This window comes from Eulemur rufifrons, chromosome 2 (genome assembly GCF_041146395.1).
Source record: "Eulemur rufifrons isolate Redbay chromosome 2, OSU_ERuf_1, whole genome shotgun sequence".
NCBI classification, from domain to species: Eukaryota; Metazoa; Chordata; class Mammalia; order Primates; family Lemuridae; genus Eulemur; species Eulemur rufifrons.
In genome coordinates, this window is record NC_090984.1 from 123,516,404 (window position 1) to 123,543,769 (window position 27,366).

General features: G+C 51.9%; 2 protein-coding genes across 20 annotated transcripts in view; one reads left to right on the top strand and one right to left on the bottom strand.

Moving 5' to 3' along the window:
• The window catches only part of WDR20 (WD repeat domain 20), a 73,405-nt gene extending 57,549 nt beyond the window's left edge, over window positions 1-15,856 (top strand). For 8 of the 19 annotated variants that reach the window (XM_069489887.1, XM_069489937.1, XM_069489904.1 and 5 more), the window contains 2 exons: window positions 1,803-3,062; window positions 15,009-15,856. In XM_069489887.1, coding sequence (XP_069345988.1) covers window positions 1,803-3,062; window positions 15,009-15,062 — 1,314 coding nt within the window. In that variant the 3' untranslated portion in view covers window positions 15,063-15,856. Of the gene's footprint in view, window positions 1-1,802; window positions 3,728-4,164; window positions 4,174-13,735; window positions 13,822-14,873; window positions 14,880-15,008 lie in introns of those variants that run through there. The other 11 variants (XM_069490052.1, XM_069490025.1, XM_069490043.1 and 8 more) reach the window with 7 other exon arrangements.
• A 4,631-nt stretch (window positions 15,857-20,487) lies between these two features.
• The window catches only part of MOK (MOK protein kinase), a 48,672-nt gene continuing 41,793 nt past the window's right edge, over window positions 20,488-27,366 (bottom strand). The window contains exons 7-12 of the mRNA XM_069465313.1: window positions 26,835-27,013; window positions 24,828-24,929; window positions 23,731-23,904; window positions 22,888-23,002; window positions 20,852-21,052; window positions 20,488-20,767 (exon numbers count right to left, since the gene is read on the bottom strand). Coding sequence (XP_069321414.1) covers window positions 20,687-20,767; window positions 20,852-21,052; window positions 22,888-23,002; window positions 23,731-23,904; window positions 24,828-24,929; window positions 26,835-27,013 — 852 coding nt within the window. The 3' untranslated portion in view covers window positions 20,488-20,686. The remainder of the gene's footprint in view (window positions 20,768-20,851; window positions 21,053-22,887; window positions 23,003-23,730; window positions 23,905-24,827; window positions 24,930-26,834; window positions 27,014-27,366) is intronic.

Here is a 27,366-nt window from a genome sequence, read left to right on the forward strand (position 1 = left end):
TGAGTAACCTTAGCTCAACCTGGGGTCCTCGAGCCCCGGGCCTATGTGCCGTGCAGGGTTCTTGCCCACCATTCTTCCCTGCCTGGGGTTATTTGGTACTGACCCACCTTCTAAAGTCCAATATTCATGCAATAAGCTTGCATGGCTCATTAATCAATTCTTTCCCAGCCCTTTTAAAAATCAAGTTATTTCGGCCAGGCGCAGTGGCTCACGCCTGTAATCCTAGCACTCTGGGAGGCCGAGGTGGGCGGATCTTTTGAGCTCAGGAGTTCAAGACCAGCCTGAGCAAGAGTGAGACCTCCTCTCTACTAAAAAAATAGAAAGAAATTAGCCACACAACTAAAAATATATATAGAAAAAATTAGCTGGGCATGGTGGCACATGCCTATAGTCCCAGCTGCTTGGGAAGCTGAGGCAGGAGGGTTGCTTAAGCCCAGGAGTTTGAGGTTGCTGTGAGCTAGGCTGATACCACGGCACTCTAGCCCGGGCAACAGAGTGAGACTGTCTCAAAAAAAAAAAAAAATCAAGTTATTTCATTCCTGTGGTTTTCTATAAAAACGCAGCACACATATCAGACACATGGCCACGAAGCCAGTTAGGCAGAAGGCAGCGTGTCTCCTGGCGGGATCTGCACCGGTGTCCCCAGTGCTCCTCTGACACTCGAGCCAGGGAAGCCCCACCTGCTAGGGGAAGTGGTAGCGTTTGACTCAGCCTGGGGGCTGCTGGGCTCCCGTGGAGACACTGTTACTGGGGTGACGGTACAGCGTAGAGGGTTTGGCAGTGGGAGTTTCTGGGCAGAACTTGGGAGTCTTGGGAGCTTCTAGATGCTTTCTGGTGATGTGATTTTGAGACCGGACAGCCCAGAGAGGGATCACTGTAGTGGAAGCTGTTGTGCTGGGGCTCCCCACGGCAGGTTTGCAAGCAAGGAAGGGCGCTTGTTTTGTGCCTTTCTTGGGGGTGCCTTTTGCCTTTTGTTCGTTGGTTTTAAAGGCAAGACTGCTGATATATGCCTGTTAAAAGAAAGTTGGGTCAAGGGACCAGAGTTAGCTTGAGGTAGAGTGATAGTGATTAAGTGCACACTCCTGAATTAATCATCAATTTATTGCTTTAAACACCACCTCATTGCAAAGAGGATTTGCTTGAGGAAATGCTCATAGAGACACACAGGACAGCGTACACACGCGAGGAGGCCCCAGTGAACCCAGGGCTGACTTGGAGCCTGGGAGGTGTGCTCTGCAGTCCTGTGTGCTGCGGGCAGTCGGCTGCAGATTGGACTCCCCACCTTCGAGCAGCCAAAGCAGAGGGGCAGAGGTAGTCAGCACGTGACTTACAGTGACAATAAATGCAGAGAAACCCGTGAGGGTGAGGCATAGCTTTCCTGGCTGTGAGGACTGAGAGATTTGACCTGTGGGTCCTCATAGCGAGGGTGCCGCACGTAGATGCAGTGAATCACAGATTCAGATGCTCCTCCCGTAAGAAAGAGTGTCTACAGGCTGCCTCTCTCACCATGTATCCAAGCGCCTGGTACAGTGTCTGGCACAGAGTAGGCCCTCAACAAATCATTGTTGAATGACTGACTCCCTCAGTGAAAGCCAGTGGCCTCACACCCAAGTGCAATTTTAGAAAGTAATTCTACAAGGGGCCAAGATGCTCTTCGCTGGCTTGGCTGACCCCAGGATAACGTGCGGAGTGCCCGGATGGACTCTTCCCTTCTCACCGAGACGCAGACAAGTTTTCTTGCTGGAAAAGTAGACCTTTAAAACTTCTCCATTGTGATAACTTGTTCTCCTTTGTCTTCACAGAGACTAATAGACAAGTCACGAGTAACCTGTGTCAAATGGGTTCCCGGTTCGGAAAGCCTTTTCCTAGTAGCCCATTCGAGTGGGAACATGTACTTGTATAATGTGGAGCACACTTGTGGCACCACAGCCCCCCACTACCAGCTTCTGAAGCAGGGAGAGAGCTTTGCCGTGCACACTTGCAAGAGCAAATCCACGAGGAACCCTCTCCTTAAGTGGACGGTGGGCGAGGGGGCCCTCAACGAGTTTGCTTTCTCCCCAGATGGCAAGTTCTTAGCGTGCGTGAGCCAGGACGGGTTTCTGCGGGTGTTCAACTTTGACTCGGTGGAGCTGCACGGTACGATGAAAAGCTACTTTGGGGGCTTGCTGTGTGTGTGCTGGAGCCCGGATGGCAAGTACATCGTGACAGGTGGCGAGGACGACTTGGTGACAGTCTGGTCCTTTGTAGACTGCAGAGTCATAGCCAGAGGCCATGGGCACAAGTCCTGGGTCAGTGTTGTGGCGTTTGATCCCTATACCACTAGTGTAGAAGAAAGCGACCCTATGGAGTTTAGTGGCAGTGACGAGGACTTCCAAGACCTTCTTCATTTTGGCAGAGATCGAGCAAATAGTACGCAGTCCAGGCTATCCAAACGGAACTCTACAGACAGCCGCCCCGTGAGCGTTACGTATCGGTTTGGTTCGGTGGGCCAGGATACACAGCTCTGTCTATGGGACCTTACAGAAGACATCCTTTTCCCTCACCAACCCCTCTCCCGAGCAAGGACACACACAAATGTCATGAATGCCACGAGTCCTCCTGCTGGAAGCAACGGGAACAGTGTCACAACGCCCGGGAACTCTGTACCCCCTCCTCTGCCACGGTCCAACAGCCTTCCACATTCAGCAGTTTCAAATGCTGGCAGCAAAAGCAGTGTCATGGATGGGGCCATTGCTTCTGGGGTCAGCAAATTTGCGACACTTTCACTACATGACCGGAAGGAGAGGCACCACGAGAAAGATCACAAGCGAAACCATAGCATGGGACACATTTCTAGCAAGAGCAGTGACAAACTGAATCTAGTTACTAAAACCAAAACGGACCCAGCTAAAACTTTGGGAACGCCCCTGTGTCCTCGAATGGAAGACGTTCCCTTGTTAGAGCCGCTGATCTGTAAAAAGATAGCACATGAAAGACTGACTGTATTAATTTTTCTTGAAGACTGTATAGTCACTGCTTGTCAGGAGGGATTTATTTGCACATGGGGAAGGCCTGGTAAAGTGGTAAGTTTTAATCCTTAATGCTGCACCAGATCTAGAACTTGAATAGGTAGTGATTTTTTTTTTCTTGTGGGAGGGGTGGGGTGTACAATGAATGTGAATGACACTTCTTATACTTAATGTAAATCTAAATGCATCAGAGCCATAATTTTGGATACTGCATGCCATGTAATTCTGAATCATTTGATAATTTACCTTAGAGCATTTAAAAAAATATAATCAAACTAATTGCCAGCCAAGTCAGTCATCCTCCTGGGAGTATATAGAGTCCCAAGGTTAGCGTTCCTGTATTAGACTACTTCAATTTTAGGAAAATCATGACAGTGTGGGAAAACAATGACTTTAAAATGCTAAAATTAAAATTTATGCTTTAACTGGAATATTTTTGCTTAACTACTCAATTAGAATATTGTACACCTGATCAGAGTGTGTGTTCAGTACAGATGGCCATTAATTGTCATTTATAGTCCAATTTTTTACCTTAATCATAAAATGTTTAGGAATCTATGAAATTTAACTTTAGGAACAAAGCGTTTAGCAGAGTTGATTGATATTATTTTTACATTGTTCTGGCAATCCACAGAAAGAGAAGAGCCTTAATTTTTAAAACCCATTTTAGTCATTTTATGACAATTAAAGTTGTTTAATAAACATCTTTTTTCAAAGAAGCAGTTTGTAGCACTTTGATTGAGATTCTGTGCACTAAAATATCCACCTTACTCAGAGCCTGGACAGTTCGCGTGAACTGCGGGCTGAGGACGCCAGCGGCAGTTGTCAGAAGTGCCTCTTGCCACATAAGCCAAGATACTTTATGTCAGACGCGCTTTGCTTATGTGTTCGCCCAACAAGGGAAAAGCAATTTTTTCGGTTTTGGGGGTGGGGGTTGGAGTGAGAAAGGCGTGTGACTTTAGACCGGGGCAGACTTTGTTGTCTTTAGACTGTTAGAGTCCCCAGGCTTCAGAGTGCCTCCCTAGAAGCGGGTACAAGTGCAGGCTCCCCTTTCTTGTTCTTGGATGGCAGTGGTGATTCCAGGATTACTCTTGGGACGCTGACGCTGGCCTTGTGCTCAGGCTTCATCCTCAGTCCCACCCCAGTGCCTCCCCAGGGGGCCCTGGTGGCCTGTGGCCGTGCAGGAGTGGTGCTGTGTGGACTCCTGCGGCCAGGAGGCCGTGCTGCTTTCCCGGGCAACTGCAGGATTTGATTCTAACTCTGTGATCCTTACAGCTGCGTAGGGAGTTTCACCTCAAATTCTAGCCTTCACAATGGATGAGATGGTTCTTTGAGCTATATATTTTATGTCAAGATGGTAATTATCTTGTTAACTTATTTGGGGTGTTTAGCTTTGTTTTTGTTTTGCACACCTTTGTAATTAAATACAGAGATAATGATAATTTATACTGGTGTGAGTAGTGAATGCGATTCAGCAAAGTGAAGACCCGGTGACTTTTATTTCTCTGCAGTGGAAAGACTCTGGTAGATGCAGCAGAGCTCCCTGTGCTGTTAGTGCCACCCCCAGCCCCGGAAGCCAGGCCGGTCCCCCGGCCTGCTCCCTGCTCCTGAACACGTGGCCAGATCTGCCCACCCGGTGCCCATCGTGCCCCCTAATGCAGTGGTTTCTGTTAAACGGGATCCTGGCGGCCTCCCAGGTGCATCTCACCGCAGTTTATACACTTCTCGTCCGAGCAGTGCTTCAAGGGCAACGTTAATGTCCTGTTTACCTTTAAAGTATGGTTCTTTGTTCCTAAAGGTTAGCTATCTGAGGTGGCAAAGACAGCCATCCTTGTGGACTGTTTGGACTTTGGAAGCTAAATTAGGCCGTCAGGTGGAAAGACTGGTAATGAACACTCCATGTGCAATTTTATGTACCTACATAGTTTTTAGAAACTCAGTTTCAAATGCTTCTGAGGCATTGAGTATGCAGTTTCAAAATTCAGGTCTTAGTCTTTGGCCTAAATGGGGAGTAGGTGATCACAGGTAAGTAGCATTGATGGTGAACTTACGGTGACATTTCAGTCGGGAAGGTATTGCCCACTGGCCGGAGCCGTGGGTGTGCACACTCGTGTGACCGCAACCGACTGGGCGCTCTGGGCCACCCCCACCCCTTGCCTTTAACTAGCGCTGTCAGCTGCACCGGCTGGGTCGAAGGAGGAACAGCAGAGGTACACTAACAGGGTGACTCAGGGTCTGTTTGTTGGTGGGAATGGGGGTGGGACAGGCAACTCTGAAATGTGCTAATGGAAGCCCGTGTGTGTCTTTCTCCACCCTTAACCTCCGGTGTTAAAAACCATGATAATGCCACAGTTTGGGATTTGGGGCTTGGTCACAATCTTTTTCTTCTAATTTCTGCTGAGGAGTGTCGTGTCCTTAATGTCTGTCTGGTACCCTGTCTGGGGCCCTGTCCCCAAGGCTCCCCTGGTGGGTTCAGGGCCGGGGTGTGAGCCCCGGGGAGGGGCTGCCTGGCTGCCTGGCCCAGCCGGCTCGGCCCAGGCTGGCGCGGGGCGCTGCAGCGTGCGCTGCTCCACGTCCACTCTGCCCTCCGGCCGCTGCCCGCTTTCCTTGGCAGCTGGCAGAGCACTTTGCAGGCAGGAGGACAGAAGGCAAGGTGTTCCCCCAGACCAGGACTAAAGGCGCCTGACAGCGTGAGGAGAAGAGGGCGCTGGCGAGGGGCAGGCGGGCTCCGCCCTCAGAAGTGCTGCTGAGTAACGGCTCCCGCAGACCTGGGGAGGGGCAGCCCCGGGGCTGCCAGATCTCAGATGTGTAAGGTGCAATGCCACAGTGCTTGCCGCTAAGAAATTCGGGGAGCATTTTTGTAATTTTCTCACCAAACTTTGAGCTTCCTCATTGAAATTTTTCAAAGTTTTTCAGCTTAAACGTTATCATGAGCAAGATTATCTTTTCTAACCTAACCTCTAGAATAAAACACAGCAGTTGGCAAGAGGAGGCTGCTGTTCATCGTGCCCTGGGCACAGAGACAAAGGCAAGGGGGTCTTGCCCTCCCCTGGCAAAAGGGCGAACTCGGCCCCTGTGCGGCGTCAGAAGCCCTCAGCGGGGCTAGGCCGGGGCCGTGGGGAGCCTGTCACGTGCCCTGCTCTGACTCGCCTCTTCTGAACCTTCCAGTAATTCCAGAAGCCAGGTCTGTGCTGTGACTTTGATGAGGCAGCTTCTACTCACCACTGGCAGCCCCAGCCCTTGTCTGAGGCTTTCTTCTTGTTCAGGGGCAGGGGAATTAAGACCCCCCAAGAGGCCTGGAGAAGGGACACTTTGGAAAACCTTGCCTTCTTCTAATAGCAAATGTGCAAGAGGGAGTAGGCAGACACTTTAAAAATAGCTAGTAACTTTGGGCTCTAAATTTACTTAATAGTGGTAAAGAATCTTAATTTCTCTTTCGTGCTGATTGAACCTCCTAGCAGTTTGGAAGTGTCCTGTGAGCCCTGAGCTTGAGACTAAGGATAAATGCCTTAAGATGGAAAAATGGAGGGGTAGAAAGACGGAAAAATGGAGGGGTAGAAAGACAGAAAAAAAGCTATAACAATGATTATTGTCTCAAAGACATTCAGAAATTCTGAGAAACAAAGTGCCGTGCCCCCTAAACACCTGACCAGTTGTTGCGGGCATGCACCCAGGTGGGGTTTCGTATTCTTCTTCCCCGTTTAGCTTCACACCCAGTTCCAGGAGGCAGATGGCCAGGCAGCCACTTCTCCCCAGTTCCCCACTTCCTTGGGTGCATCTTAAATGTTAAAGAAGTTTTTAAGTATTAGATTTGTGCTGAAGTTGGTGAAACTGCCTTATCACATGCCTGCACCTGAGAACAAGGTCCTTGTCACCTCTTGCCTGAGAAGGAGATGTTTTATTTGTTATTGAGCAAGCTCAGAGTGTGAGGAGGAAAAAGCCAAAGGGTCAGGGAGGCTGGAGAAGGAATCCTTTGGAAAACCAGACGGTGCATCTCACGTATCTGGCTTCCGAGGAGGAACTAGAAGCAGAGTTCAACTGTGCATTTTCTGATGAAAGACTCATGGAGCGCAGTGTGTGTGGGCGAGGGCTTGGTCAGGGGGGTCAGAGACCCCTGCACTGCCTCCAATACTGGTGGCCGAGGGAGCAGTTGGCCTCTGAATTTCTGATCGCACCATTGCGGTGGGTGTGTCCATCGTGGAGGTCTCGCTCCTCGGCAGTGAGAACCCCTGCGCGTGTGTCTAGGTCTGATAGGTGACCTGGAGACGTCCCCTGGCCTGGTCTGGGTTACAAAAGGGAAGGTTGATACGCCTCGCGTCCTGGGAGCAGGGTGAGGGCCTTCGCTTGTCCAGAGCGTGCCCTGGGGCTGATTGGGACATCACGTGTTGGTTTAGGTTGACAAGGCACTCAGCATGCTGGCTCCAGTGATGTCCCAAAGAGAGGAAACATTCATGTGGCCAAAGTCAAGTCTGTGGCTCACCATTTAAAAGCACTTGTATTAACTGTTACCTTTGAAACTCAGATCCCAAGTTAAAAATTGTAAGAACGGTCCCCTCCAATAGAGGGAAACTGTCCCACGGATGGTTTCTTATTCATTGCTGCATCTGTTACGTGAACTTGTGTCGTAGTTAAATTGCTGTCTCTCAGTTAAAAGTGTAAAGGAAATATTTCCTGCATTTTCTTGATTTCTGTATCCCCAAGTTTATTAAAGATTGTTACGTCAGGTGACACTGTATAAAACTGTATGGGTATTTACCTTCAGTGAAAATCAAAAGTAAAATTCACTTGTATTTCAGTTTTTACATTTTCATCCAATTTCTTGACAACTTGAATAAATTTGATAAAGAGCCTTCCTAACATGAATATTGGTAAATTAAATGTTGCAATAATTAACGAAGCTTTAGTATCATATTGTTACTTCATAATTTTAAGAAAATCATGTTTCTGTTTCAATGCTTTGTTTTTTAGCTGTTCCCTTGTCACTGTCACAGCTAAAGAGACAACATACTTGATAATCTGAAGTACTTTGGGGTTGTCCTTTGTATATTGACGTTAAATAAACGTGTGAATGCATTGTAAATGTAGATAGTTTTCAATAGTTGTTTTCACATCTAAGCTTTAAAAAATCTCAGTGAACCAAAAAGAAAAGCTTTTAAATGCTTGTTAATGTTTATAAAACAAATAGCCACAGGAATTGCTACCTCTTATTACTGATTCTGAGTTTCTCATAATTAGAAGCTAACTAAATGAAACGTTTGTTCTGAGTATCAGAGGTACTGTTTTATGTGATCCTCATCTATGCTGGATCCAGTCTGGGGGGAGGACTCGATTGACTTTTCAGACTAGCCGTGTAAGGGCTTCTGCTGACATTCTGAAGTCGTCCTGGGCTGCGAGCTGGCTTTGGGTGGTATGGACTCTGTCCAGGATGTTGGGCACCCAGCAGTCACCAGCACCCGGCCAGCAGCTGGGAGAGTGGAGAAGGCAGCTGGCGGCTTCTTTCTATAGGAGCTCTTTTCCTGGGTAGATTCATTGTTTTCCTACTCTTGATCTTGAATAGAGTTTGCTGGAGGCTTTGTGCTGGCTGTTGAGGTTGTCCTGCCTTAGATGCTAGGCCTGTAGGCTCCAGTGCGGAGACCTTCATACGCAGGGCAGCGGGAGACACGCCCTTTGGGATGGGAAGAATCCGAGATTTACATCATTCTGCCGTGAAACGTCCTTCACTCTCGACACGTGTAGCTAATCTGAGCTGCACCCTGGCACCTGCATCCTCCAGTGCTTCAAGGCAAGAATGACAGGCCCAGACCCGCAGATCCCTGCCCGAGGTGGTGGGAGGTGAGGCTAAGGTGGCCCGAGACAGAGCCCTTTATCAGGGTACTCCCACTCAACGGTCACTTCCCTGCCGTTGCGGAGACATCCAGGCCCCACTCTGGCTGTCTCTCCTCCAGGTGGGCAGCCTGCTGAGCCCTGTGCTCTGCCTCCCGGTGTTGTCCAGCGGGTGGACTCCAGAAGCTTCCCTACCGTGTGCTGTCCTCTGGAGTGTTGGGTGGGCAGAGCATCCAGTGCTGAAGCGTCTGCATTTTTTGTCTTGACTCCAGGCTGCCCAAAGCAGAAGAGATTCTCAGATCTGCAGCTCTCAAAGTGACTTCCTCAGACCTGCTGTCACAAGAGCAGTACAAGGGTTTTTTTCCTTAGCACCAAGTAGATTTTGAGCCCTAAAGACTACTAGGTTGACTGCAAGGGCTTTTTGTTTTTTGTTTTAAGAACACTGTAACATTTTGATCTCTTAAAAATAGTTGGCTGGGTGCCATGGCTCATGCCTATAATCCCAGCACTTTGGGAGGCCAAGGCGGGAGGATCACTTGAGCCCAAGAGTTTGAGACCAGCCTGAGCAACACAGTGAGACTCTGTCTCTACCAAAAAATTAAAAAAAAAAAAGAAAAGAAAAGAAAAAAAAAAAAGGCTGGTGTGGTAGCAAACGCCTGTAGCCCCAGCTACTTGGGAGGCCAAGGTGGGATCGCTTGAGCCCAGAAGTTCAAGGTTACAATGAGCTATGATCACGGCACTTCAGCCTGGGTGATGGAACAACCCTGTCTCTTTAAAAACAAAAAAACTAGTTTGTATCTTGAAATAAATATAGCCATTCCTCCATGTGTGGCTCCCTGGTCAAAATAAATGGTGGATTCTGAATCTGTGGGTCTCTGGAGAGGGCCGGACATCTAGAGGCACTCGGTTCTCCCTGCCCCTTCTGGTGTCCCTGGCTTCCAGAACCAGCTTCCCGTTTCAGGCAGGGGCCAGCGTGAGCAAGTCAAGCGCCTCAGGCTGGAAGGGCGGTGGGAGGACGTGAGCAGCCCCTCCCGCTCTGGCCCGCACAGAGCAGAGCGTCGCAGAGCTGTGGAGCGAGGGCCCCCAGGCAGTGGCAGGCGCCCTTCCTGCCAGGCACGATCTCAGAGGAGCCCCTCATGGCTGTGCCCTTAATTTCCTTAGTCTTTTTCCCAGATGTGTGAAAAGAGCATGATCCTTTTCCCGGGGTGGCTTTTCTCATTAGCGCCCAGGTTGAGTGGCCTCTGTGGGGAAACGTGCCACCTTCAGTGTGATCTGTCAGTGGCCAGGTGGAGGCTGGCAAAGGGACACAGCCAGCTGCCCCGCAGGAGCCAAAGTGAACAGTGGGTCTGGGGCAGGGATGGGTGCGGACGCCCGTGGGCTGGGCCGGGGGGCCCCGTCCTCTCGAGCCACGTGCCACCTACTTCCTGATCCTGGCTCATTTACTCTGGAGACTTGGACCTCACGTGCCTTAGAATGAAACAGTGGCTGCCTCGTCCAGGTCGCCTTTGGTTCCTTCATGCCGAGTGGGTGAGCAGTTAAGGAGGGTGCGTTCAGAGCTAGAAGCGTTCTCAGAGGTTAGCCTGGTGATACTGCTCATCGTTTCTGTACCATCGCTAAAAAGGCGTCACTTTACAAATGATGTTTCGCTAATAGCCCCCACGTGAGAGCTTGCTGGGAACCCCTGGCACAGAGCCCAGAACGAGAGGGGCAGGGAGTCCGAGGCCGGCCTGCTCCCTCGCGGGGCAGATGGAGGCGTCTGCAGTGCCCAGCCAGCACTGAACCAGGCTCTCATGACGCTTTCCACACCGTCTCAAGAGAGACCTTTAGTCTGTCTGCCTCCAGGAAGGCCAGTCCCAGGGTTGGTTTGCATGTTACTGTTGGATGGGTTGGGAAGGGCGACTTCGACGGTCGTATGGCCAGAGAGGGCTTTGAACAATCCAGGTGGAGGAGGTGAGGAATTGGTATTCAGACCAAACCTCCACACCTCAGTCCACGACTGTCCCCTTGAGGTTCTGTCCTCTGACATTTACAGGCCTGCCAGGGTCAGATGGTGAAACCCTCCCAGAACCCAGAGGCAGGAGGCCGGTGCGGCCAGTAGGACTTCAGGACATGCTCGGGCTTCTGTGCCCGCGTCGGTCTTGCTGTCAGTCCCCGATCGCAGCAGCAGCCGCCAGGGCAGGAACAGGGACACATGCCTTTGCTGTAAATTGTATTTAAACCAAATATTATTTTTCCTGTATATTCTGGTGAAACAAGGCTTAATTCTATTAGATTAGTATTATAAATTATGATCAAGCCCAAACTTAAAGCTGGAATATTTTTTATCTCTTAATTTTGAGATGAAATCTCTAGCAGGAATGAAACGGCAACTCTGCTGAGCACAGAGCAGCTTGTCAACCACTGGATTCAAGAGTTGTCACATTCCTGTGATAGGCTCCCGCCTTGGGGGCTAACAGGACATTGTGCACATTCTCTTCTGGGAAAATCTTTTGCCTGATTGATATTTGTAAAGCTCTTACTTGCCAACTGTCCTGTCTCTGGTGCACAGACCACAGTTAGCACAAGTTGCTGAGGATGACTGGGCGCGTGAGCAAGTTCATCCCATCAGATGTTCTCCCTCGACCGGGCCATTCTTTGCTCATTTCTCCCCATGAAAAGTCATCAGAAGGCTGCAATAAAATAGCACCCCCTCCCTAAAGAGCAGGCAGATTAGGGCAGTGGGATCGCTGTGATTGGCATGGCTGCCAGTTTGGGTAGATTCTCCACCCTTGAAAGTGAGCCCCAGACTCTGTGCAGCTAAGCTGTGTGGCCTGGGCTTCCCTTGAGCGTGTCCGGGGTCAGTAGTGGAGGTCTCAGTGTTTGTTTCTTGTCTTCCTCTTTTACCACTTGATAATCTTTAGACTAAATCACAGGCTTAGAGAAATAATGTGACTTTTTAAATTTACTTTTCTTTTGAATGGCAGTTTTCCCCCAATACTGTCACTGTTCATCATGGCAAAGTGATTCTATATCCAGGCAGTGAACAGGCGTCGAGATCAATGTTCCACTGACCCTTACAAGGCCTCCTGGTCCTCGCCTGCGTGCTGGGCGCTGGGCGGGCACCAAGCCCACCCAATCCTTGGGCCCAGACCTCTTTCCTGCCTATCCAGGGAGTGCTAGTCCTGCGTCACCCTCTCCTCCTCCGGCCTGCAGCAGCTTCTGGCCTGTGCTGGCCTCACACCCTCCCAGGAGTGTGACAAACCTGCACGAGTGTGCTTGGCACTGACACCAGCCCAAGGCCACAGCAGGCCCAGTGAGCTCTGGAGCTTGTGTCTAGGGGACCCTCTCCTCGGGCCATCCTAGGCTCAGGGCCAGAGAACTGGAGGCCAAGCCCACATGGTCTTTGTTTCACCTTCCTGTAACTTCTCTTGGGCGATCTGCTGCTCTGCCCTGGCGGAGGCTGCAGTGAGCCCCCACTGGGCGCCCAGCCGGGTGCCTGAGGGTGGGCACCCTTGGGTTTTGATCACAGGACATATGTGCTGCACAGTGATCCATTCTAAAGTAATTGTTGACCAGGGTTGTCATCAAAAGGGCTAAGCTAAGCCCTGCTAACTGAAAGCCCCGGTTCCCTGTTGTGCCAGTGTGGACTAAGGAGGGGGGAGGACAGGTCTGAGGGTGGTTGATGGATTAGACGACCTTCGAGATCTCTCTGGGACCTGGGCCTAGCGGACAGCTGAGGGGTACGGGTAGTTCCAGTTGGCTCCCGGCTGCCACCACAACCAGGATTAGGGCTTTAGCCAATAGAAACTGGAGAATGAGGGTGCACTTATTTTGTGCCAACAGGAGAGTGGGGGTCTTCCTGCAGCCCAAAGATTGGGTGGCTTTTGGGGGGTCGGGAGATTGTCCAGACAGTAGAAGCATGTGTCCCCACCAACCTGAGGCCTCGGGAGGCCTGGTGCCCGTGCACCCTGTGTCTCAGCACCCCGCCCGCCCTCGGGACTGCAGGGCCGCCACACGCTCCGAGGGGGAGAAAGCCTGAGGGGGACGGCCAGACCTTTGCTGTCCGCCGTGGCAGTCACAAGCCACCTGTGGCCACTGAATCCCCAAACTGGCCCTGTCCCAATGGAAATGTGTTACACGTGTCAACTACACAGCACACTGTAAAGGCTTCGTGTGAAAAAAAGTCATTAATAATTATATTGATTACATGCTGAAATGATAATATGGAATATATTTGGTTAAATAAAATAAGATTAATTTCACCTGTTTTAAAATTGTGAAATGTGCTACTGGAAATTGTAAATGTCACACGTGGCTTGTGTTATCCTTCTGTTGGCTGAGGCTGGTAGAGACACCACCTTCTGTAACTGGCGGGCCTGTCTCCTTGGCACCTGTGTGACTGCAGTCACCTCCACCTGGAGAGGTGCGAAGGGGGACGCAGACCCTGTGGGTTAAGGAGGAGGCCTCGAGAAGGGGCTGCCGGGGGAGGGGCTGGCGCTCTCGGGCTCTGCCAGGGGAAGTAGAGAACTTCTCTCTTGTTGAGACAAGGTGGACTCTTCATTCTGTGGATTTGATCCTGTTCCTGTACGTCACATAGTTCCTGGGAACCACTGTCTTTTCATCTTCATCACCTTAACCCTCCCTAAGGTGCACATGATTGCGACGGCAGAGTGTTCTCGTGTTAGTTTCCTTATTCCGGACTGTCCTCACGGAGTGGAGTCGGGCCTCACCGAGGTGGGGACAGCGCTGTCTCCCCCCGTGGGCTGCCCTCACCCTGGGCTGGGTGGGCCTGAGCTGTCGGCGCCTGGCACCTGCTGTGTAGATTTCCTCCGGTGCCTTGATGGGTCTGAGCGAGAAGCTGGGGTGTGTGCGGGCTCTTCGCCACAGAAGCCAGGACAGGGTGTGTCCCTTCTCGGGGATCTGAGAGGAAAAGAGCTCCTATAGGTTCTGAGTGGGGCCACTGCTGCCTTCTGTTGGCTTCCTGATCTTGTCTAGACGAACAGAGCTCAGGGTTCAGGGAAGAAACTGTAGGTAAAGTGACCCGGAGTGGGGCAGCTTGTCGCCCAGCTTCCCTTCATCAAGCTGTGGGAGAAGCCAAAGGTCAACTTCAGATTGTCACCCTCACTTGTGTCCAGGCAAGTCCAGCGTGTGGGAAGGTGGCAGTGTTCGCTCCGGTTAATGCTTAGAGGTGAAGGCTTGTCATTGGTAAACGATGCTAATCAACTGAAGCATTGGGACAGCCTAAGCAGAAGTTCGTGTTCATGGAGCTGAGAATTGTAGCTTCAGTGTTGCACTATTGTAATCTTAAAGTTATTCTTAATAAATGAATGCCAAACTTGACGGAACTGTGTGCATCCCAATAGTAAGTGTAAAGAAATGTAAGAGAACTCTTTGCTGTGTAAGAGTGTAACTCTTAGGTGATCTAAGCCCAGGCCTGTGTTACGAGATACAGGTGAGAGCCTCCCGCCTCTCTGCCCCACCTGCTCCGTGGGAGCCACCCTGGGGGGACAGACAGTACCTGTTCTTACCGGAGTCCTGTGTGGATTAGCACATCCCTTCCGCGCATCCAGCTGCAGCCTGAGGGCCCGACTGGGCTTTGTTCTGGGCTGTCCACCTCCTCGGCCTGGGTCCTCCTTTTCCCACCTGCGGGGCCCTACACACTTGAGGTCACCCAAAGGCAGAGGGGTGCCACCTTCACACCACCCCCTGAGAAAGCAAGAATCCCCGGCAAGCCCTGGGGAGGGTGCGTGGTCCAGACCTGTGGTGCCCTGGGCTGCTCCAGGGCTCCTGTCGGAGCTGTGGGGACCCTGTGTGTGGCCGAGTTGCAGCCCTGGCCGAAGGCGCTGGACAGCCCCCAGCAGGCGCCTTGTACCTTTGGGCCAATGAAGCTCCAAAGAACCCAGGCTCCTCCATCCCTAAGAGACCACTTGCTCCTCCAGAGACCAAGGCCACCCCGCCCGCCCTACTCCTGGGCCGTGTTGAGGCCCAAATATCACAGCTACGCAGGGTTCCGATCGTTAGGAACGTGACGCAGTAATCTGGGTAGGAACTGACTGGATGAAGTGGAGGGTTTGTTGAACACTGGCTTCCAAACCAGCAGAAGCTAGTTCTGATCTCGAGAGACACTGGCGGAGGGCGAGCTCTGGCTTCCTCGCTGCCGGTGTTGTGCTGGATTAATGTAAACTGCTTTGTTTGCAGGGCGTCTTGTCGTCCCCAAACCAGGCCAGTTCTCCAGGTGGGACTGTAGTGTAGCGACCCCACCGCTGCTCGCACACTCTCCCCGGACTCGGACTTGCGGGCGTGACCACGAGGAGCCACAGGCTGCGCTGGAGCCACGGCAGGACCTCAGGCGGCGGACCTCGACGGCGGATCTCGACGGCGGCTGCGTGGACGCGTGCCCGGCTGCTCCAGCGGCGCTGTGCTCTCCGCTGCTCACCCAAAGAAGTTGTTTCCATTTTTAAATCAGTCTGTTGGGGCTGCAGTAAAAAATAAGAAATGGAGTTTTCTTGCTTTTTACTCTAAAATTCAATGTAATTAAATCTCTCATATATATGAAATATATACATATATACATAGTGTAAAATAAAATATTTCTTGGACAAAAAATCCCCTTAAATTCAGCTGTTATAAATAGCACTTCACTTTGTTTTTGCACTGATTTTTTTTATACCTTAGGTGGTCAGAAGACAACCTCGAATGCACTCACACAGTTACTTTCTGACTTAAATATGTGAGTCAGGAAGACGGATGCTGCAGTCGTGGATTTTTGGAAATTGTTTGCACTTAAAATAGTTTAATGCTGATAGAAAAGTACTTTGAATTTGGGTGTGATGGATTCATGGCCTTCCAAGGCGTGAAGATACCCCTTTCATCTGTTAACGTTTATTTTAATACTGTTGTTTCCAATGCAATCAACTCTGTATTATATGTACAAACAATGTAATTCCACAACGGGGGAAATAGTACCTCACTAGTAATTTTCATCATTTAAGAGTGGTATTTCTAATTCACAGAAAAACATTAATATTAAAACTATCTTGAATATACCATCTGTCTTCTGTTAAACTGGCTCGATTTTTAATGTCATTTTTTGTTGAATTAGTTGGTATGGAATTATTTTGTCCTTTTTTTTACACCATGTTCCTTGAAGCCCCGTCAGTCAGATTGAAGCCGATAGGACTGTTCAAGAACGTGGCTCATTCGGGGAGTTGTTGGTTCTTTGGCCCCTTCGGTGCCTCACCTGTCTGTGGCCACGGGAGCCGCCGCGTGTGCGCGGAGACGGCAGCCGCAGTGAACCGTTTGCTCTTACAGCTCAGGGTCCGACACTGAAAGCCCGTGACCACACATAACATGGTTTCTGAGGTGAGTATGAAAGTGCTTTGTTAACTGCATCGTGACACGAAATAGCTAAGGAAGCATTACCTGGGACTTTCATTTGGCTGAAACCAGTTCATGAGCAACCCTGAGTTTGGGTCATCCACGCCCACTTGTAGACTCCACGGTTACCAGCATCGTAATCGTATGTGCAGCTGCCAGTCACCTACGGCTGGATCCTCTGAAGGCTTTATTTGGCGAGACTCTAAACTATGAAGTATCTGAAACCCACTTCTCTAAGTGATCGCATTAAATTTGGGCAACGTCTAAGTTATTTCAGGCTTTTGAGGGGTGTGCCACATTTTTACCATTCATGTGAATGTAGCAACAAAAACTCCTGTCAGCCCGGGTCGTGGTTCAGGTCATCTTCAGAGGAGAGGCTGGTGCGGCCGGTTGGGCTCCCCGCTCGCAGCTGCTGCCTGAAGTGCCTCCGCGTCTCAGGGCCACGCACCGTGGGGTGAGCCTTCCGGAAGGGTAAACAATACAAAATACTAAGACTTGCTATGTCCTAAATGACAGAATCAATTTACAAGTCAGACACGTGCAGAATGACCTCCGTTTAAAAATCACATACTAGCACATTTTGGGTTGTTTAGTATTTTTGTCATCTTAGTCAAAGCACTGGTTTCTAAGCGCTGTCAGTTACACGGAAAACTAGTGCCAGGAGGGCCCGGAACACCTAAGCAAACCACAGGTATATTTGCAATGTGGAAGGAACTGCCTTTGAAAATCAAGTCTAGAATTCTTAATCTAGTGATCCTCCTGGGGTGTCTCCTTATTCTAGCTCTTTCTTTTCTGTTTGTAGGAAGTAACAGGTGGAAATCTGATTGACACCAGAACAACTATTGTGTGTGTCAAAGCATAGTATGACCCAGCCACGTCCATGGGTTTCACCAGCCCAGAGACCAGCATCACTTGAGGTGGTTAGTCCCAGCTCTGCCTCAGCCCAGTCTCTGTCACCTTTTGTTGGGTTCTGCAATGCAGTTTGGCCATTGCTGTCAGCTGCATCCCAGATTACCATAGCTCCACCTATGCCAGGAACAAATCTTTATTTTTCATGGCACTATCCCTAATATTGGTCCCTGGCCAAGTGGTCCAAGATGGCTTCCAAAATCTAACTGTAACCATTTCCACCCCCGTCACCAGCAGCACACTGTATTGAGCAGGCCCGGGACAGACAGCACCGAGGCAGCCTCAGGGCTGGCCCCCACCCTCAGGAGCCAGGGCAGGAGATACGGGAGTCTGCTCGGTTTCCCTGGTACGATTTGTGTTTGCTTTTCTCACCTCTTGCCATGAGCTTTCTCAGACCTTTGGAGTTGGTGAACGCGTGCTCCGCGCGTGGGGCCTGGGTCTCGAGGAAGCCAGGAGGAGCTCCGCTCTGGCCACCCCTGCTGTGTCACGGTGTGGCCTGGGGGCAGCAGAGGAGGAGACGGTAGATCACAGAGCCCGTTGCTGCCGCCTTGCCTGCTCCAAAGGTAGGTCTGTGACATGAAGACACCATCAGTGTTTGCGTCCTTGGACAGAGATGTCTGCTTACTACCTGCCCCGGACCGCCACCACCAGGCCCAGCTCCAGTGTGGGAAGCAGTCAGGCTCCACGTGCGCTTCTGCCCCGTCTGATTTCTTTCTCCAGGACAAGGAGGGCACCGTAGGTGGAAGAGGGCGGGTCAACACAAGAGGAGTAGGGAGCACGGCCCAGCACTGAGCAGGGGCCCAGCGAGCAGTCCTGGGAGGAACATATTTTACCAGGGCTGGTGAAGAAGGAGTGAGACGTCATCCTTGCTTCTGCTCGGAGTTCTGTGGTGATAGTTCAAGTGCTTCAGGAGCCATTTAAGAGCATGGTCCAGAAAAACGTAAATAACCTGGCCGGCCAGCCCTCACCACCTTTCCAACTTGGGAGTGGGCGGAGCCCCCAGCAGGGCTCTGACACCAGGGAGAGGTGGCCTCCCGTGGGATGAGCCGGCTTGGCCCCGTACCCTCGGCTCTGGCCAGCACCTGCCTGTCGCGGGGCTGGGGGCTGGGCCCAAAGGCGGATGTGGAGAACCACAGCACTTGAAGCTGACTTACTGCTGGCAAGAACAGGCAGGCGCCAGCTCCAGGTGAAATGCAGGATGTCCAGGGCGACCAACAGGATTCTTCTTCTCTCCAAATCTGCAGGAAGTTGGATTTGCCCTTGGGAAGGCAAGGGCACTCTGCCTGAGCGTGCCAGAGCGCCACACTGCTCTGCCATGGCGGCAGGGCCTCGCCCCTTGTCTGGGTGTGCTGGGCTCAACACTGCGGCTGAGACCAACACGAAACTGGGAAGGTCGCCTTTGGTGGAAAGGGCACGTCCCCTGCAAGCTGGGCCTGCCCCCAGAGAGCCCCCAGCACCACTGTCCCCGCCACGGGGAAGGACGATGCCAGAAGAGTAAGGGCAGTTTCTTGGGCACCAGCGTCTGCACATCACGTTTACTTTCTCAAAGAGGCACAAGGAGGACCTTTGAGAGTCCCCCCAACCCCGCTTTTTTTTTTTGAGATGGAGTCTTGCTCTGTCACCCTGGCTAGAGTGCCATGGCGTCAGCCTAGCTCACTGCAACCTCAAACTCCTGGGCTCACGCAATCCTCCTGCCTCAGCCTCCCGAGTAGCTGGGACTACAGGGTGTACACCACCCCACCTGGCTAATTTTTCTATTTTTTTGTAGCGGTGGAGTCTTGCCTTTGCTTAGGCTGGTCTCGGACTCCTAAGTTCAAGTGATCCTCCTGCCTCGGCCTCCAAGTCCCTTCATATTTTATATACTTAAAGGGGGTAACACACTTAACAGGCCTTGAACGTACCCTAACTTAAAGCCAGTCCTGATGACAGCACCCGCTGCCTCTCTCTGGACTTGGTTCTCTGGTGGCCGCCCCCTGCCCGGGCTCAGAATGTGGCTCACCTGCCTGTGGGTCCCCCTCTGGCCCGGGCCCCCCCACTCCCAGCTCCCCGATCTTCTGTCTCACTGGCCCTTCCTGCCGCTGGCCTGCGTGGGACTCTGCCCCAGCCCTGTCTCTGGTCTGTGAACCTGTCTCGGCTTCCACCGCAGCTCCTGACCCCCAGGCCCTCTGCAGCGGCAGAACGTCACCCAACCTCCCTGCTCAGACACCTCCCCATGATGGGGGCAGTCCTGGCAGGGTCTCAAATGGCTTAAAAGGAAGCTTGCTCCAGGCCCTCTCCACATGCATCCAGGCCTCACTTCCGGTCTTAAATCTGACCTTCTTTGGCTCCTTTGCCCCCACGGGGCCCAGACTGACACTCGCACCCTGGGCTGGCTGCTCCTTTTCTCTCCCCCTCAGCCAGCCCCTCCAGGTGGCCCCGTGTCCACCGCCTGCAGCCTAGATGTCCTGTCACTCCTGGCTCTGCTTCGCCACCCTTCAGGTGGCCTGGAGGCGGGGTCCCTGGAGAGCACCTGGAAGGACAGGTGTCACAGATCTGTCTCAACAGAGGAATGAGGAGACGCAACACTAACCTGAGAAATTTAGCTTTTTTTTTTTTTTTAACTATTATAAATTTGGGAAGATGAGAAAGAAGTAACATTCAACTACGAGGTCACATTCTAAGACAAAAAGCGGCTTAACAGGATTCTTCTCCTCTGCCCAGCATCCTGGCCAGGGCCTCTGCGTCTCTGCAGTGTTCCCGTCCCACCCGCAAGGGAAACGGGTTTCTTTCTGGAGGACACTAGGTGCCCAACTGTTGCTGGCACCCCAGACCCAAAGCTCACGGCAGCGCTGGCAGGCGGGGAGCGCTGTTCTGAACTCTCAGAGGTAAAACACGTGGCACCCTGAAGCCTGTGCTCAGAAGACCCCGCAGGCCTGTCTTCGTGCCGCGGCCCCACCTTGTTCGACTAATGTCACGACGACGACGCTCTGAGAACAAGTTTGTGCGTTTCCGTAATGGTTTTTCATATGGAGTAAAATTGAGCCGTGCCAAAGTATTCCCCACAGAATCAACTGCCCTAATATGCCCACAAGAGCCAAAATAAAGGAATGGACAGTAAGGACACATGTTTAACTCAGAAAATATTAAAATGAAATACTGCAATGACAGCTTATCCTTTAATAAAAATCGGGGGGCTCCAAGCGCACGATCTGTAAGGCTGCCGCGTGCGGCGCAGTCACGGTCACGGGCCAGGAAGGGGGGACGCCTGCAGCCGCCTTCGGCCAGCCTGACGCACAACTCCCAGCGCGTCCCTTCTTATTCATGTGAAAAGTTACAGAACAGTCCCTGCCCAAACTTCTTAGGTTATGAAGAGGAAAACCCTAGAAGGAGGTGGTTGTACAAACGTACTGGACTGGAACACACAGTGCAGCTGCTGCCGGGGCTGCCCGCTGGCGCGGCCGGCGGCTCCGGGCCCAGCTCCCGCCGGCGGTGCGGGCTGGTCGCAGAGCAGCGCCTGCCTGGCCGCCAGGCTTCTCCGGAGCCCTGTGTCGCCCGGCGGCCCTGGTCATGCCCGGCTTTACCCTCCATGGAGCTGAGGTGACGCAAGCTGCTCAGTACCCTCCACCTTTCCTCTCTATGGTGGGCAAGCGACACTGTTTCAGGGCGGCTTTCATGTCCTTCTGTGGATCTGTCTGTTAAAGAAAAATGACATTGAGTCGAGGCCTGGGATGGGGCTCGGGAGCAGCGCCCTCGGAGGAGCCAGGGACGTGCGCTACCTTCTTGTTTGCACCAACGCACTTCAAGGGCCTCAGCACCGGGGCTTTCCCGTTTGTTCCAGATCCAAACACCGACTGCAGCGTGGGGCTGGAGTAAGACGACAGCTTGGTGACTCCTGAAAGCTTTAGTTTGGGCAGTTCCATTACGTAGGCCGGTCCTTGCCTCTTGGGATGGTCCTCCTCTTGCTTTAGGGACTGTTTCTTGAAACAGAACAAAGGTCAGTTGGACAAAAAGCCTTCCTTTTTGTGAAAATTAGGAAAAACAAAAGAGGTTATTTTGTACTACTTTTGCCTAATAAAATTTCTTGACCAAGAGTGTGAGCTTACAGTGACTAGGAAACATCCCGCGTGTCCCAGCCACCCAAGAGTGACATGGCTGCTCGTTGGAATCCCACGAAGAGAAGTGAAACCTCGTACTGCAGCCTCCCTCCTGGGGACCTGTCCTCTCCGATCAGTGACTACCCATGTGCTGGCCCCACCCTTGGTGCCGCCGCCCAGCAGTCCCTGGGGGGCTGAGGAACGGCCCGACGCCTCCTGCCTCCCACCCTAACCGCCAGGCTTTGTGCCCGAATCTGCCCGCTGCCTGCGCCAGTATGGCTTGTGAGCTAAGAATGGCTTTTACATGTTTTAATGGTTAAAAAAAACTTCCTGGCATGTGACAATGATATGAAATCCACATTTCAGTGTCCGGAGTTTTGCTGGGACGCGGCCTCACCACTGGCTCCCATATTGCCCACAGCTGCTTTCACGTTACCGCGAAGAGAGGTGGGTGGTTGGAACAGACACCTCGTAGTCCACCAAGCCTAAAATATTTCCTGTCTGGCCCTTACAGAAAAGTTTGCTGACCTCTGATGTGGCTGACAGTGGGGACTTTCATAGGTACTGGCAGGGAATGACACCAGACAAACGTTTGAAAGGGACCCTCTATCCAGGAGGGAGGGGCGGCAGAGCAGGGACAGGGTTGGGAGGTCATCTGTGTGTCCCGGCCAGCGGAGGATGAGGGAGGTGAGGCGGCAGCCCACAGGCTCTCTGAGGGTGGTGCTGGAGGGACAGCGCCAGGAGGAGTGACAGCTCGGGCTGAAGGGAGCTGCCTGCACCCTTGGAGGGAAGGCCCTGGGAAGCCGCGGGGGAAAGGCACCCGTGGGGGAAGGATGGGGAGACGGGGTCTGAACAAGTTTGCCGCTTAGACACTCAGTGGAGCTATGGAGTAGGCGGCGGGACACAGGAGTCTAGATTTCTGGGAAGCAAGCTGGCTGCAAATGGATCTAGCACTCAACAGATGCTGGATGAACGAGCGCTGCACGGACGACTGGAAACACGCATGCTGGGAGGGCACGTTGTCACACAGCGCTTGAGCACTCGCCCCACACTGGGACACTGGCGGGACTGAGCAAGTGGGTGCCATGTGGGTGCCATCGCGTTAGGACTGAACATGGGCCGTGGGCAGAAAGGTGAAGATACTGCAAAACGAAGCTGTCATTTCTAAACCAAACAAGCGTGTAAAACCGCCTCTGCTGACCGAAGAAGTAATCGTTTGGGGCCCACTGTGCTCCATGAGGGCTTGGGGGTCAAGTAGAGGGAGTGTGGCCTGCCCGGAGCTTGGGACTTGTCACTGGCTAGGTAGGTGCCTTGGGCCAGTGCTGTGGCTTCTCTGTGCCTCTTGCTAGGGTCGTTCTGAGGGCACATGAGGTGATGTCTGCAACGTGCTTTGGCACAGAACCTGGCACATGGTCATCAGAACAGACCCCAAAACTCATGTAAGGGTCCCCTCGCCCTGGACCTGCTTACGTGGGATGTTAGTCACTGATCCTTAGCTAGTGGGCAGAAAGGGCTTGAGCAATCAGAACCAGGGCCCCTAACATTCTAACGTGTGGAGACATTAACTGCCGTAGCATCCAGGCCTCGGATGACAAGGTGCACTTTCAGGACAGATGCGGCAGCGAGGTCCACAGGTGGCGCCCTCAGAGAGACAGGCCACCCAGGGTGTCCAGTGCCTGCTCAGCCAGGCTGTTTCCAGCCCGGATTTCACTCAGTACCTGCTTTCTGCCCTCCTTTGACATTTGCCAGCTGGCTCTGAGTGGTTCCGTGGCCACCGGGCGCTCCGGGAAGCAAGCTCTTCTGTGGCTGGCCAGAGCCTGCTTCTCGGTTGCCCTGCAGGGAGGAGAGAATGAAACACCTCCACTGAGAACCCGCAGGGCACAACTGCTTGTCTGCTTTCTTTGTCCCGAACTTGTCTATTGTGTGAATTGTCACCAGCTCTTCTTTCCCACATGAGCTATGATGAGGAAGCTTTTTCCTTTTCTGTCTCAGCCCGACAGTCTCTGGGCCGGAAGCCGGGAAGGCGCCATGACCCATGGGCACTGCCCTCCCGCAGGCCTGCACTGCCTACGCTGGGACTTGGGGTTTGGGATCAAATTGTCACCTCCATAGTTACACATACGGAAGTGTCCAGAGGTGTGGAATTAGACCACCTCAGGGCAGACACCTCTTAGGTTCCCATTCAGCAGGTACTTCCAGTGCCAGGTAATATCCAATGTGCTCTAAAACCGTACGAGTTTATGCCATTTACACAGGGTGTGTGCCAGGCTCTTCTAGAATCTTACTAACTGGAGCCTTCGCATCAACCGCAACGCAGACAGACAGACCCCCCTACCCTTGCCATGGAGCTGCTAACAGCCTCATTTTGGGGAGGATACACCAGAAAACAGCACAGTGGGGGTTCCAAGGAGCCCTGACCACTGTTCAGGATAGAGAGAGCTGTTCCCAGGAACAAGGGGACCCTCCAGAGGCCAGCTGGTCCCTTGCCCCGCCGTGTGCCCCACGGGTCTCGTTAGCCAGGTCCCCTGTGTATCACAGGGAAGTCCGGCAGAGGGGCCTACCTCTGTTCCTGGAAGTAGGGATGCTGCAGAGCCTGGCGGGCGGTGATTCTCTCATCAGGATCATAGGCCACCATTGCGTGCAGGAGGGAGAGGCATTGCGGGGACAAATTGGTTGTCAGTAGAGGTATTCCTGATCCCTTTTTAAAAGGAAAATCAAAACTCATAGCTCTCGACCTGTATTAAAAGCCCAATGATAATAAACGATCATGCCATTATGTAGAGCACTTGGCCAGTCCATCTAAGGCCCTGCGCTGAAGGTGACAGTTTATGACCTACAGATCATACATTTGTCCAAGACACAGGATGTACAACTCCAAGAGTGACCCCTCACATAAACCATGGACTCTCGTGGTCATGACTTGTCAATGTAGGTTCATTAACTATAACAAACGTGCCACTCTGGGGGGGATGCTGACACTGGGGAAGGGGGTCTAGGTAATATCTCTGTACTCGCCACTCGATTTTGCTGCATACCTAAGACTGCTCTAAAAAATAAAGTCTATTAAAACGGTGGTGTGTGAAATCAGTTATGCTATAAATGGAAGAAAACTACCTTTCCTATAAGAGATTAATATCACCTTCCCATGTGAGATTAAAAAGTTAAAAAAGAAAGAATCAAAAATAGTTCTCATCTCCCTTCCTAGGCTCTAGGAGTGCTCAGCGCCCAGCCCCCAGGACCCTCCTCGGACGCCCCAGCTCCCCAGCTGCCGCTTCATCTGTGATCACAGCCAAACCCTGACGAGTCTGTGAGGGCCGGGCAGCTGCACAAAGTCCCCACCAAGCAGTCTGTGCTTGGGAAACATTTTTCGTTTCTAAGTCCTATGTAAATATTCAGGGGGCCAAACCTGACTCCCAGGCCCTCGGGAAGGCCGTGAGAAGCCTTTCCGTGATCCCTAAGCGCGCACCTTTGTGAACCTCCGAAAGTGACGGGCTGTCTGAGCAGCCACTGCGCTGCCCACAAACAGGCTTTCAGCCCCTTCAGCGGCGGCAGCCCAAGCCGGGTGGGGGAGGAGGGAGATGTCCCGGAGACAGGCTCGCCCTGCTGCAGGTCTTGGGCGGGGAGCCAGTCCTGTCCACTCTCAGCACACCACACTTACTGTTTGAACTTGGTGAGGGTCTTCTGAGCAGGCGTGCCGATGACATCATGGATTTTTGAGATTTGGTCCAGTTCATTTGCTCCAGGGAAGAGGGGCTGCAGGCTGGAAGGGCACGGCAAGGGGCACTGTGGTCAGCACGGGCCGTGGCCTCCCCGCCCTGCCAGGGGGCTCACTCACACGGAAATGCGAGGAAAGGCACCTCACCCAGATAGCAATCCTCCTGGCTGGGAGACTTCCGTCCTCCCCTTTGCTTGGACCTTTCTGTTGCTACTTTACCAATAAGTCCTAAATGTGTTTTCTAAGAGGCAAGAGACAGATCCACATTCCTGCACCTGCACACTGCAGTGTGTGCCCTGCAACGTGACTATTTGCACTGACTGTGACCAATAACCACCGCAACAAGCCTCCCGCCAGCCCAGGTGAGTTGTGTTAACAGATTCAGGGTGGGTCGGTCAAGTTTTGCAGACAGACCGGGCGCGGTGGCTCGTGCCTGTAATTCTAGCACTCTGGGAGGCCGAGGCAGGTTTATCACTCGAGGTCAGGAGTGTGAGACCCTCTCCCCCCATCTCTACTAAAAATAGAAAGAAACTAGCGGCCCAACTAAAAATATATAGAAAAAATTAGCCAGGCATGGTGGCGCATGCCTGTAGTCCCAGCTACTCGGGAGGCTGAGGCAGAAGGATCACTTGAGCCCAGGAGTTTGAGGTTGCTGTGAGCTAGGCTGACGCCACGGCACTCTACCCCGAGCAACAGAGTGAGACTGTCTCAAAAAAAAAAAAAAAGTTTAGCCTACAACTGAGTTCCAAGAAATCTTTCGGTTTTCAGAGATTTTATAGATATTGGAATTGTGGATAAAATATTTTAGACCTATATAAATAAATTCAATTCATACTACATGCCACAAAGAAGAGTTTAAAAATCTAGCTCTGGTAGTAGGACTAGCTTCTACTCAGGAAAATAGCAGAATCTCATGACTAAAAGAGCGAAGAAGAAAGCGTGGGTGAGCAGGAAGCAGTCTGATAACTGATTTACCTTGGGCTGCCTAACAATCTGGTTAGATGCCATCAGCTGTCATGTTCTTAGCTTTTGAGTCCTTTAACACCCCGCCAAATTACTTCAAGAGATTTTAACACATGGAAAAGGATTGTCTGTTGGCACTTTTGGCTTCGGTGAAATCACCAACTCAGTTTTCCAAAATAACAAATTATTAATATGAATGATCTAGAATCAAAGGACAGTGTGTCCTGAAGTGCACATCTGTCTGTATTTTTGCAGCAGTCAGTTGAGTAGGTGGGACTGGATGACATCAGGGTCCCTGCCTCTGCTGGGTTCTCCCCTTCAGATGTGTGCCACCGGCCGTTAAATACAGAGACATCTGCCTTGAAGGTCCACCATGAGCAAGAAGGTGCTACCTCACCCCCTCTGTGGACTTCTTTAACTCCCACCCTACTCCCCTCTGAGTGGGAAGAACGCTCATTCCTCTCGCCTGGGCCACTGCTCCCTCCCAAAGGCCAGGCGGAGCAAGGGGTTTGGAGGCCGGGGGAGGGACTGGTTGGGATCAGGCTTTCTAGAGCCCAGCGGTGCCAGAGGTGCCTCATCCTTGCACCTGTGGCCAGAGCATCCTACCTGACATGACTGCCTCTCAGAGTAGGCCCCGGGGGACCACCCGCTCACCCCTCCCCATGGCAGGCCCCAGCAGGCAGCCGTAAGCTGGCTCCTCTGTTCTAGCACACTCCTTTATCAGTCACTCTATCGTCAAGCCAGATGAAGGGGCCCCCGACGAAGGGCCAGGGGTGCTGGGAGGAAAGCAGTAACTGGTGGGGCTTGTTCTCCGTGAAGAGCAAGCAAGGAAAAGTGTTTGACAAAAAGTAAAATGAAAGTCTAGTAAATTTCCTGTTAAATTAAAAAACAGTTAAACAAACAAAAAACTCCAAATGACTAAAATGGATCGTAAAGGAAGGAGCCGGCATGGAGCTGCTGTCCCAAGCCTTCCGCGCCCCGTGCTACCTGGCGATCTCATAGAACACGCAGCCAGCACTCCATAGGTCCATCTTGTACGTGTAGAACCCATCGGTGAGGAGACACTCTGGGGCCCGGTACCAGCGCGTAGAGATGTACTCTGTGTACGGCTGCTTGGAATAGACACTCCGGCAGGACCCAAAGTCCCCTAATTTCAGGACATCCTGCTGCAAGGGGAGAAAAGCAAGGGCAAGTAACATCTCATCATGCAGCTATTGTAATACAGACTATTTCAAATATTTATGCACTAACAAAAAACCAACTGCATCTAAACTAGTTTGTAAAATACAAATTACTGGCTTTATGAGCACCTGAAAGTGCCTCTAACAGATGAGGAAGTGGTGTTTATAGTCAGTGGAACATGTTTATAAATATTCAGGCTGTATTTTACATGTATTTCCAAATGGCTACGGGTTCTGAAAATGGTATGCTTCTACAATGAATGACACTCACTAGCCAAATTCTTGCTGTGCCACCCAGCTCTGAGGGCAGCTGAGCTCCCAGCTCCCCCGCTGGGGCT